The following is a 12717-nucleotide window of genomic DNA, read 5'->3' as shown; positions in this document are numbered from 1 at the left end:
GAATTCTCTTGCTGTTCTTCCTGAGCAGAAGAGGCCACAGTCACAGAGAACTGCCTCTCCTGACCCAGTGACTTGGTTCAGTTACTCTCAGAACAATGAGCACGATTTCATTGCTTCTGACCTTGAATAATGATTACAAACGGGTGCAGTTCTATTTGAACAGGAGTGCATTAGGAAAGAAAATATATTTAACAAGACAAATATCTACTAGGACTGTATGAATTAAAAATGAAGCACTGTTCTTTGCCCAGGAAAAAAACATCACAAAGTACACTAAAAATGCTGAACTGTTTTCACGTAATGCATAAACATATGAACATTTGTTTTATAAAGTGTCATCTGTTTTATTGTTTCAGTAAGCTTTATTCTATCCGTACCTGCATTTCATAAATAAAGCAGATTTCTAATGTGTGGAGGTGTGCTGTAGGATAGCATTTTCTCTGTTGCTGATTTGAAATGTTACTATAAAGTGTTAGACATCAAAATGACTTAAATTTACCTTTGTACCCATCACATTCGAGATCTTAATTCATAATAAATTTTTGACCTGATTTTTAACCAAAAAATAAGCTAGAAAAAGAATAAGCTTTAAATTACTTCTGTGCATTTAGCACAAACTATACAACATATTATATATGAGGGGAACTAATTTTCTATAGTTCTAACCCTTATAGAACCCGTTTTGAAGCCAGACATTGCCCTAAATAAGTAGCCTTTCTTCCCCACATAAAATGTTATTCCGTCTTTCTCCCCATCTATTGTGCTCTCAGTAAAGCTTTGGAATTTTGTTCTGAATACACTTCATCCTTTATTCTGAGAGCCAGCCTTTTTCTTGTAGAATTACTCTGCTTTCCAGGGATAGCACCTCTGTCTCTGGAGTAAGTCCATTGACTTTTTTACTTTTCTTTGGTCCTCTCCCCCTAGGCATTGAGCTGCAGGTTTTCCTTCATGTCCCGAGTCCCTCTCCTGTCTCCCCTGTCATTTGTGGTGTTTGTCTAACTGTTCTGAGTGATGGTTCACTTTGCCCAGACTCTCCCTGGGCACCGGCTGGGCACTGCTGCCTCCCTCCCCATTATGCATTCCTTTTCAGTTGCCAGATGTCCTCAATCTCTGTGGCTTCTGCATTCCAGCCCTGTCCTCTTAGAGGGACTCCTTCTAACAGCAGGCGCCTGCTGTTCAGTACATGTGAAAAGGAGAAATCGCTAATGTAAACAGGTGATGGCAGTTCTGGGAACGGGGTGCACATCAGAGAGGGAACATGGAGAATTTAATGATGGGACAGATGGGCATGGGCACTCTGGAACTCTCCGGCAGGTTTTATGTAACCATTTCAATTTTTACAAGTAGGAAAGGGGTCTTTGGAGAAGATTTCTGTCTGAGTTTATATTTTTACAATCCATATGTTGAATGGAATATTAAGTATAATGCCAGTCCAATCCAACTTTTCATAGCTCCTTTGCTTTCATCCAATAGTATGTAGTTAGCTTGGCTTCCTAGGTCTGCCTGACTCTCAAAACAACAGGGAAAATGTGTGCAAGCAAGTAGGATAGGAAAACATTCTGTCATCCACTGGGAATGAAATTATTTGGTTACTCAAAAACTACCAAGTGTATCATTTAGAGATTACCTGTTTTAATATTTCAAAAAATTCAATGTAATAAAAAGTACTCAATACTAAGAATGAAGAAAAGATTAATTTTGACCTCAATATAATTCTGAAAGCATTTCAGGGTCTTAGAGTCCCTTATTCACAACCTAATATCAGGAACTCTTGCCTAGGCAGAGTTTTTAGAATTTGGACTGATAGGATTTCATGAAAATATATTTTAGTATCTAATCTTGGTACAGTATGAGATAGGATTCATCTGCAGATTATAATGAGGACAAGCATAAAATTTTCTTTCAAACCCTGACCCTGTCTTGTAAATCTAAAGTAGAAGAATGTGAATAGGGCAATGAGTGCCGTCAGTGGAAAGAGGCATCCACGTGATATAAAGACTTAAGCAATCTCATAATAAGGAAGGATGAGCCTTGCGGTATGTTGACAGGTCCTGGTGTCAGCTGAGAGTTTTCTGAGGAACAAAAGGATTCTTTTGTGTTTGTTAGAGAGACTGAAGAAAACAAGCAAAAAATAACACTATGCTCGAGGCAGAAAATGTATAATTGATGACAGCAGAAATAATAGAACAAATATTTTACACTCTGTTTTAGAGGGACTGAGAAAATAATTAGAAATTACAAAGAGAAAGTAGAAATAAAATACTTCAGAAGGAATAGCAGATAAAAGAAGGTATGGCAGGTTTTTCTTCCACGAAAAAAAATTACAGATAAAAGGCTTAGGGAGACACAGCAAATCATCTCTAGCTGTGTATTTTTTTAAGTTTAGGAATTAAACTGATAACCACATAAGCCCATCTCCTAAATTGGAAAAGAACCTATGATCTTTGATCCGGGATTAAACCAGAACGCTTGGAAACATACAAATTGGATAGAGACAGATTTACAGAAAGGCAGTGGGGCTTCACCAGCACAATTAATTTGAGTCAGTGACAATGACCCCACTGGGTGAAGCGATGAACATGATTTACTTGGACTTCAGGCGAGCTACAAAGCGAGCTAGTGTGGCTTGCCAGTGAATCGCTTAATTGGATATTACATTGCGTTAGCAACTGGCAAAAAGCAGGCCATGCTTACCCACCCAGACCGGAGTGATGAGCAGGGTGCCTCCCAGAGCCATCGGGGGTCCAATTTGAGCTGTACCAGGGGAGATTGGAAGCAAAAATATGTAAATTACAGATAACACGAGAGACCAGAAAAATAAAGGCATACAGATAAAAGATTACAAGTGCCCATTTACATGGTAGCCAGACTACCACACCCCAAACCAGGAAGATTGGCACTGGCATGTCAGTGGGGCTTCTTGATAGAGCAAGACTTTGTTTCTCAAATTCCATCATGGTAACTACCACCAAAAACTGAGTTAGGGTCACACAGCCACCAAGAGGGAGAAGCTCATTCAGGACCACACTGCGTACCTCACCTGCCTCCCCAGTGCTTGGTTCACAGGGAACAGCTGAGACTGAGTGGGTTACCCCTTGGCTTTGGGTGTTTTTCTTTTTCTTTTCCAGTTTTTTCATTATTTTTGTTCACTCAATTATTCATTTAGCTTATTTTTTAAATTGTAAAATGTGCATAAAATTTACCATTACTCCAAATGTAAAATTCAGTGGCATTAAGTACATTCACTCTGATCGCACATCACAGTGGTGATAACCACCACAACTCTCCATTCCTAGAACTTTTTCATCATCCAAAAATAATACTCTGCACCCAATAAACAATAACCCTCATCTGTTCCTCCTCCAAGCCCGTGAGAGACACCATTCTACTCTCTGCCTCTTTGAGTAGACTATCCTGGGTGCCTCATATGTGGAATTATTTGTTTCCTTTTGTTTGTGTCTTATTCCACATAGCACAATGTTTTCAAGGCTCATCCATGTTCTAGCACTTTTCGGGATTTCATTATAAGTAAAGGAGATTTGTACTTTTAAAACATAGTTGGAATAGCGATGGGGAACCTGAGATCTGGTCAAGCGAGTTTAGAGACGATTCCTCAGGGGTGAGACTTTGAGAGGCTGAGGGGGGTGGATGGACAGAGAGGTCATCCGAGGGAGTGCCCAGTGGAAGGACCACATAAGCTAGTGCACCAAGTGTGAGCAGTAAAAGCCATACCTGGAAGACATGTTCGAGTTGAGAGGCGTGTTGGACAGACTCAAGCAGATAACAGCAATAGTAGCTATAAGGAGAGGCTGAAGTCACATTGTTCAGGGCTTTTTGAACATCTTACTACAGATGTTTAGAAGTCAGTAATGTTTTTTGAGCAAAGCTTAACTGCAAATAGAGTTGCCACTTAAGAGCATGAATATTTCAGTTCTACATCACATGGATTGGGGACAAAAAGAGATTGGAGGCCAGGAGGAAAGGTAGATAATTTGACCAGGTGGAAGGCAGTGAGGTGGCAGCTATGGCAATGAAGAGAGGACAGGGTGCAGATTTTAAGGGTGGAACTGTATGTCCCTTGGAGATCATGGGAGAGTAATCTTTGACTCCTGAGGTTCAGAACTTTCCCCAAATAAAGACAACAGATGTTGGGCCTCAGCAGCTGTGCCTTACATCTGTTTGTTGGTCTGTAAACATTTACTTGGCAAAACCTTCCCGTGCCTGAGATAGTTGGCTGGTTGTGCCCAGTATTTGGCCTTGAGAGTCTGTATTAGAAATTCGTATGCAAACTACATCACAAGGCTCTAGGCCAGGATCTGGGCTGGGAGATTTCTTTGCAGAGTCTGATACTGCTGCACCTGGTAGTCTTCATACAATCACGACTGTGTCACAGTTTCCATTATGCACGTGGTTTCGTGGTTTCTCCTTCCACCCCCCAGAGGTTTATAACTTAGCAATGAAAATTTGCTCCCACTGGGAACTTGGCAGGAAGATTATGTTCTTAGCCCAGCAGCAGTTCTAGTTCAATTTTTTTTTTTTTTTGACAAAATTGGTTTAGTGCATTTTATAAAATGCAAATATTAATCTAATTCACTTCAAGTTTTTCAAGAACTATTTTTGTTCCGTCTCACCTTTAAGGCAGCTCATAGAGAACCAGTGGGGAGTGCGTTTCGTAAGAGATCTACTCAGACTATGATTTGAGTCATTGTTCACTTTCCCTCAGAAGTATAATGCTCTACTCAAATTTTAACTTGCCCTAAATGGCAACTTTCAACATTGCCTTTCCTATGGATTTTTAGTGTGTTGGCATCAGACTTGAGAAATTTCCTGATGTTGATGCCTTCCTTCAGATTAGCCCAAGCAAAAATGATTTGTTCTGCTCTTTGAAGGTGACAGAGAAGGGATTTCAAAACCCTTACTTTATATCCTTTTAAAAGTCAGATCTCATTCGGGCAATTTTTTAGGTTGTGGCCTGAGTCTATTTCCTGGGTAGAAGTTACTAGCTACTGACTGGCAAACTACGTCCTTCACTTCCTTGAAACACCAGGCCTCTGCCTGCTCTTGCCTAAGCCATGTGGTCTTATTGGAAAATTGCTTTTTGGGGTGTGAACTGCATGACAGACACTGTACTAAAAGCATCGTATTTATAATCTCAAAACCTTTCATGATAACACCAGGTACGGAGCTTAACTCACTACAGTCCTGTTCTATGGCTGAGGAAGCTGAACCAGAGAGAGCTAAGGTAACTGGCTCCAAGTTACGCTGCTGAAAATGACCTTAAAGGCTGTGTCAACCCCAAGACTGGCACTTCCCCCACAATTCCATTCCCCCTTCCTCATTCCAGGCATACATGACCACTGAGCCTTATAGTTTGTAAATATTGAATTAGCCTCACCTTTCCTGGAAATGATAAGCCAGACTCCATGCTGTGCTTTTGCTTCACATCTTGGAGTGTAATTTAGCTCCTGCACCCCAAAGCAGGTGAGGAATTGTTTGGGCAGCCACTTGAACTTTGCAGAAATGCCATTTTCAGTAGAGTAATTGTCTGGGACTCTTGCTATTGTTCTTCTTAATGAGAATGGATTTTAGTATTTTATGGAATGAAGCCTGGTGAAGCTAGCAATCTTCTGAAAGGTCTGGGTTCTAATGGGCTTTAGGAATTTTGTTATATCATTTTTTAAACTATAACATTCTTCACTTGTAGTCAAGAGTGGGTCGCTGGAGGCTATGAACTCATTTTCTGACTTGGAGAACCAAAAGAAAGTAAAAACTTGAAATCACATTTATGACTGAATACTCACTTTCTGGTATTAGAAGTGTATCCATATTTACTAGTCATCTACTGCCATATAACAAATTATCCCCAATATTTAGTGACTTGAAACAATAATCAGCTAGTGTCTCACCATATCTGTGGGTTAGGAATGAGGCTTATCTGGGTGGTTCTGGCTTAGGGTACTTCTTGAGATTCTAGTCCAGACATCAGCTTCAGCTGTGCTCCTCTCAGGCTGGAGGATCTGTTTCACGGTGGCTCACTCTAACCACTATTGCCCATTACTTTTGACTTTTGGAAGGAGACCTTAGTCACCCACTACGTGGGCCTGGCCATCGTGATACTACATTTCCTTACCACAAGGCAGCTAATTTTCCTCTACACGAGTGAGCCAACATACGTAATGTGCAAAACATTACATAGTGAGAAAACGTACATAATGTGCAAGCTAAATGCCTTTTATGACCTAGCCTCAGAAATCACACAGCATCATTTTCAGTTTCATTGGTCACACAGGTCATCCCTTTGCATTTCTGTGCAAAGAGATGACACAAGAGTGTGAGTACTAGGGGGCAGGGACCACCTGGGGCCATTTTGGAGGTTGGCTACACCACCCTTTGGTTGGGAAAAGCAAGAGAAGAGCAAAGGAAAGTAGTAAAACTGGGAAAATAAAGAAGGATACATCATTACAGAGCATAAAATAAGTCATTTCCCTCTAATATCCTTGACTACAAACTAGGATTTTGACCCAAAGAGACAAGGCTGTAGACATGGAAGTAGGGAAATGATATACCAATGAGGCATCCGGGATTTTTAGGTGACAGTTACAGCTTTTCCTACTGATGTCTAAATTGAGAACTAATGGAGAAACAGACACAGCTATCAGAATAATGGAGGTGAGAATATTAACCTCATGACAGTGTTGGATTGAATTTGGACTCTAGAACAAGCTGCCTATGGGAGAATTTGGGTATGTGGGGCAGATAAACTTAGAATTGCTGGCTCATCCACATCCAACCCCACAGTAAACAATACAGAGAGACAGACCTCCAGACTCACTTTCAGAAGTCACGCCTGGCCCCTGGCCCCTGGCTCGGACCACTCCATGGTGCTTACAACATAGAAGCAGAGGCAGAGCTGAGCCCAAGCAGGCTGGAGAAGGGCAGAGAAATCTACACCCACAGCTCAGCTGCTTCTCTGAGTCTTGCCAATCAGATAAATTTGCTCCTTTCTTGGAGAAGAAGGAAGGACAGAAATGGCTCCCCCCCTGGGGAAGTGGAATAAACATCTCCATCTGTATCACTGAGTCACAAACACGACGGGACAAGAATGACTGTCCCTGTAAAGGTCACTCGGGTGAACCAGTCTGGGTCATCAATTGTGGACTCTTCAGTGTCTCCAAACTAGGTTAATCCTAAGTTTCTGGTAAACTGAAAATAGTTGTATTTTGTTTTACAACCCTTGTCAACGAAACTGGTGCGGCTTGCTCTTCTGAGGATGTTTAAGGCATGCAAACTTTCCGCCCACCATTTTCATCCGCTTTGAATGGCCTTGACTAAGACATATTTCTCTTTTCTAGGCACAGGGTAGTGGTTTCCTACCCTCCTCAGAGTGAGGCAGAACTTGAACTTAAGGAAGGAGATATTGTGTTTGTTCATAAAAAACGAGAGGATGGCTGGTTCAAAGGCACGTTGCAACGAAATGGGAAAACCGGCCTTTTCCCTGGAAGCTTTGTGGAAAACCTCTGAGGAGAACAAGGACAAGAAGGCTTAAAAATCATATCACACAATGAAAGAGCACAAAGCAGTGTAATGGCAAGAGCACATTTGTGGAATTCCAGATGGTCAGGAGAAGAGCAAAGGATTGGTGTGACTCCAGAGCCCCGGTTACAGCGCTCCCTGCGAACAGTGTCGAGAAGGCTTGGGTTTGGGATGTGTCTGGATTCTGATGTGTGAGGTGTGCCTTGTGCTGTCTGATCTACACTACAGAGAAAGCTTTTCTTTTTTTAAAGATATATAATGAAAATAGACAATTGTTTACAAGGCTTAACTAATTTATTTGCTTTTTAAACTTGAATTTTTCTTGTAATAGATAAATTCTTTGGATTATGAGTTAAGAAATTATTAATTTATGAAATGATAGCTAAGGAGAAGCTGGATTATCTCCTGTTGAGAGCAAGAGAGTCTTTTGACCTAGAATGAACTCCCCTTACCCCGCTGGTGTTATTTTTCACTTCTTTAAAAAAGGAAATGCCAGTTCTCCAACTTGGTTTTCCTTTCTTGGGATACCAAAACATTACGCGTCTGAATGAGTATCAGTAAGGGCCAGGGGTAGGGAGATAGAAACCCGAGAGAAGTGAAATGATCCCGTCTTTCTGGTTCTGTCAGGAATCACCCTTAAGGCCAAGTCCTCAATTTAATTTTGTGGGTTTTTAATTTTCCTAGAATGAAAGCAATGAGGTGATAAGAATAAAGCACAACCCTTGAACAAAAATGTACTCAGAAATAGATTTAGTTTTATAACAGAAACAGCTCAAATCATTGATTGGAAATTGGGGAAATTGACGCTGTACTCGCTGTCTGCGAATGGCTCTGAGATGTACTCGCCCATTTCACCCCAAGTGATCTGCATGCCCGGGACACAGTTCAAACGTTTGTGAGATCGTGGTGGTAAGTGATGCACTTGTGCTGAAGTTAAAGGCTGTAAGAGACACTGTGAAAAGTTTACATTCATCCATTGTGATTCTTTTCCCACCGTCTTGCATGTGTTACTGGATTCCCACAGTAATGTAGACCGTGCATGGTGTGTATATTTCATTGCAGTTTCCTCTTGAGGTTAGTTTGCCCTCAGAATTGACCAATACAGGAGGTGTAAAATAAACAACATTCTTTTCTCTACTCCAAAGCCACTACTGACTAAGGTTCCTAAGTATACTAACTCCCTCCCTGGCTAAGGCATCCTTTAGCCATGCTCACGTCTTAGTGGAACTGCTTCTTTATTCTCCCAGCTGACAAATGTGAAGGATAAGCCCGGAGACCACTCCGGGGACCCTTCTCTTGAGCTCTGGGAGGCTTGGCGAGAGCAAATGTTGCCCACACCTTACAATTGTGGCAGGATCCAGCTGAGCGGGTCTTTTTATAGCTGCCCTTTGATGTCATTGGCCTCTTGTGCCCATTTCATTCCGGTGCCACGCCACCGTGGGGCTGAGTAGTCCTAAAACAAAAGGAAGGAAAGCAGCCTGGGAGTGAATGAGATCGTTGCCACAGTTTTCTCATTAAAAAACAAAAAAATAAAACAAAAAAAAAATTTCTTTTTTGCTTTTAAGAATTACAACTGGGAAACAGAAATATGAACTGAAAAATCTTGCACTAGCAAGAGATTTCACGGTCTTAAAAAGATACATTGATGTGGTGGAAATGAAATCATTCCTAAATTGACCATTCTTTTCTTTTTTTTTTATAAAACACTGTACATTATGTTCCTGTGTGTTGAATTTTTAAAAAAAATACTTGGATATTCATGTAATATATAAAAGTTTGGTGAGATGAACTTTAGTTAGGAAAAAAGCTGACATCAGCTTTCATCTGTGTAAGTTGACACCAATGTGTCATAATATTCTTTATTTTGGGAAATTAGTGTATTTTATAAAAATTTTAAAGTAAAAAGACTACTACAGGTTAAGATAATTTTTTACCTGTCTTTTCTCCATATTTTAAGCTATGTGATTGGAGTACTTCTGTTAATAGTTTTCTGGTATGAAGTTGGTTAAAATTTCATCTGTTAATAGATCACTTAGATAATATGTATGGGTTTTCTATTGGTTTTTTGGAGATAGTAGGTGGAGATTTTGTAACAAGGGCTTGTTACACAGCAACATGGTGATGATAAAATTGCAATTTATCATTCCTTTTCATGTTAATAATTTGAAGACTGGAGAAAAGGTTCAAGATTAAAATTTGATGTTCAATCTTCATGCGTCCCTTGTGTCAATCCTTAAAATTTATCTTTTTTCCACTTTTTTTTTAACCCGAGACACGTTGATTTGACTCCTACTTTATAACAATTATTTGCCTATATCTCCAACAGATTATGTTGACAGTAAACAATTTGTTGGTTATTTTTACTCTTTAACAAAACCTTATCTGTTTCCAAATAGTCACCCCCAAAAGAGAAAAACCAGAATGTGATGTTACTGTACTATACCCAGCTTCCTGTTAGGAGACACCAAGTTATAAATTAAGGATCACAGAATTTGAGTGTGTCAGAAGCCTTTCCAAGATGTCGGAAAGCACCTTAACTTTGAGCAGTAGAGATGACTTCCCTAATTTTAAATATTTTCTTCCTCCTTGGCCTCCCCCCAAAAATAGTGGAAGTAAGAGGAGATTCAGGAAGAAAACTGAGGATTCTGATAAGGCCTCTGGTGTGGCTGAGTAGACCACTGCCTTCGTCAAATGTCAGCTCTTGCCTCTTCTAAGTGTCTTGATTTTATCATGCAGCATGGTCTCGAGTGCACTGAGGGTCACTTGGACAAACACATGACCCCGACGCTATTAAGAGGATGATCAGATGATCTGCCTACTGGACATTTTCTCAGCAATTGAGGTGGGGATTTATGGAGGGAAAAAAGGAATTCTAGCCCTCTAATTAAACATGGAATGACACCTCTGGAACAAAGGCCATGCTTCTTCTTTTCCAACCCCTGGAGCAAGGTCAGGTCAAGTGAAGGCCAGCACCTTATCTTTCCAATCACATCTAGTTCATTTCTTTTGCCAGCGAAAATTGAAAGCGTAATGGAATTACCTTCTCCCTTTTTTTAAGCTCTCAAGGTGCTACAAGACATAAAGCAAAAACGTCCTTCTAAGTAAAACCAATTTCCTTATAAATTATATCACAAAAGCACATTCAATAAACTCCCTAAAGGCAGAAACAAAGTGAAGACGGATGCCTCACCGCCAGCTCACTCTCATTCTAGCTAATTCAACCTTCGCCTACAGTCGTTATTTGTGACTTTTCCTTTCTCGCTATGGTTTAATAAATTCTGTTAAGAACTGATTATGATTGAGAATCTTGATTTGGGGCAGAGGGAGGATTCTGTATGTCAGTCCTTTTTAATGTTTTAGAAAGTGCCAACTGACAGCACCCCCAAATCTGTGGGTCTTTTTGTGAAACAATTGCTGCCTTGCAGCCACTCTGTAACACGTGAGACCACCTGGGTTGTTTTTGTGTACAGTAAATAAAGATGGGCAGAGAATGACCTAAGGGACACTGAGCTTAAAGGTTGGATCCGAGGTTTTCAGGCAGCCAAGCCCATGCAACATAGCCTCTCATGAGGATGTGTATCAAAGGGAAGGAGGCAGGTAAGGTAGGCAGGCAAGGGCCTTCTTTCCTGTCTGGAAAGGAAGAACCAAGTTCTCACAGACAGGCAGACAAGTGACAAGCTTCCTGCCTCTCTCTTGCTACGGCCACCACAGCAATGAAGCAGTCTCCATATTTAGCCAGCACTGCTTGTTCTACAGGGATAGGTAGCAATTGTGGGATTTCTATGATGTGGTGGTGGTGGCAGAAATCAAAGCCAGGCTTGAATTTCTACCCTTTAAGCTGCAAAGTTCTTTCCTGTGATTTATTTACCCACCAAGACAGATGTGTGGGGTTGGCATATTATCAGTCAGCCCCTATAATAAAATTGGAGTGAAGTTTTCAAGAAGAGGGTATCAGAGAAGAAAAACTTCCCATAAGCAAAGCTGTAATAGTCTCTCCCACTTTCTAAATTCACCCAGTGGCTTAGGCATGAAGAAAGCAGACTCAAAACTTTTAAAATCAGAATCTTAGCCTTTGATCCTGAACTGGTTCTTATGCCAAAGAAAGCACTTCCACACACCCCGCCCCCACCCCTTTTCTTTAAAAAAAAAACAAAAAACCAAAAAAAAGCCTATGCTTTGGATTAGCTCACTGTTCTGTGCATCTCCCCTGTGTCCACAGCACCCTATGCGAGATCTTCAGTGTTGGGTAATGGAGCTTGTGTGAAATACTCCATCACAAGTCTCAAGTAGAAATTTGGGGGCCTCCCCTGGTGGTGCAGGCAGTTGAGCGCTGCACTGTGAAGCTGTCTGCAGCCTCTGCAGCACCAGTTCGATCCCGGCCGGCTGGCAAGGGTCCTACATGGCAAGAAGACCTCTCCTGTCGCTCCCACTGCTCCTCTCAGCAGTGTACTTCGTCAGTCTGCCTGTTCTGTTCCTCGCTCTGTCTCTGGTGAATCCTCTCACCCTCCTGCGCATCTGGCATGTACCCTGTAAATAAATAAATAAATCTTTTTTAAAAAGGTAGAAATTTGGTATATAACCATCCACTCTCCCTGAACTGCCGTCTGAAAAGCCGTTGAGATTTTTTTTGTTTTTTGCCTTTTCTTGCTCTTTATTTGTGGTTATATCAAGTCACGATCAGGAGAGTGGCACATGATAAAAGCACAGCTGCATCAGAGGGAGAACAAGACATGATTCCTTTCAGGGTTTGGATTCTCAAAGGACTGAAAAAAATGTTTTTGCCTGAAATTCATACACATATGCCCCACTGAAACAGCATAGTAAAAGAAATTGTACCCTGGGGATAAGTGTCGCCCAAGTCCTGTTTAAACAGGTGGACTAAATCACAGACTGGTGAGCCCTGTCCAGACAATTTGACCCACCACACTGACCATGGGGCACCATGCTAGACAAAGTGTTACATCTAAGGATTGTCTTACAGTGTCCTAGAGGGGAAGGCAGAGAGCATGAAGGCGCAGTTGTAACTTAACCCATCTGGTCTGAGCATGCCCCGAAGTAGCCCAACCCAGAATAGGCTGTGGTGCTGCTCTCCTCCCCGTGTCTTGGATCTGCCCTTTATTTTTTTAAAGATTTATTTATTTATGCATACAAGAACTGGGGTGAAGGCCAGGGGTGTTGGGGAGG

At 41.2% G+C, this 12717-nt stretch overlaps 1 protein-coding gene across 1 annotated transcript in view; it reads left to right on the top strand.

Annotated features, from left to right (window-relative positions):
* Positions 1–10966, top strand: part of SH3RF1 (SH3 domain containing ring finger 1) — a 147939-nt gene extending 136973 nt beyond the window's left edge. The window contains exon 12 of the mRNA XM_037526420.2: positions 7353–10966. Within this exon, the coding sequence (XP_037382317.1) occupies positions 7353–7521 (169 nt within the window). The 3' untranslated portion in view covers positions 7522–10966. The remainder of the gene's footprint in view (positions 1–7352) is intronic.
* Positions 10967–12717: the final 1751 nt, after the last annotated feature.

The sequence above is a fragment of the Talpa occidentalis genome, unplaced genomic scaffold (genome assembly GCF_014898055.3).
Source record: "Talpa occidentalis isolate TD23 unplaced genomic scaffold, MPIMG_talOcc4v2.1 talOcc4.4, whole genome shotgun sequence".
NCBI lineage: Eukaryota > Metazoa > Chordata > Mammalia > Eulipotyphla > Talpidae > Talpa > Talpa occidentalis.
The sequence above is the reverse complement of the archived record's forward strand: the minus strand, read 5'-3'. Positions and strand labels throughout refer to the sequence as shown.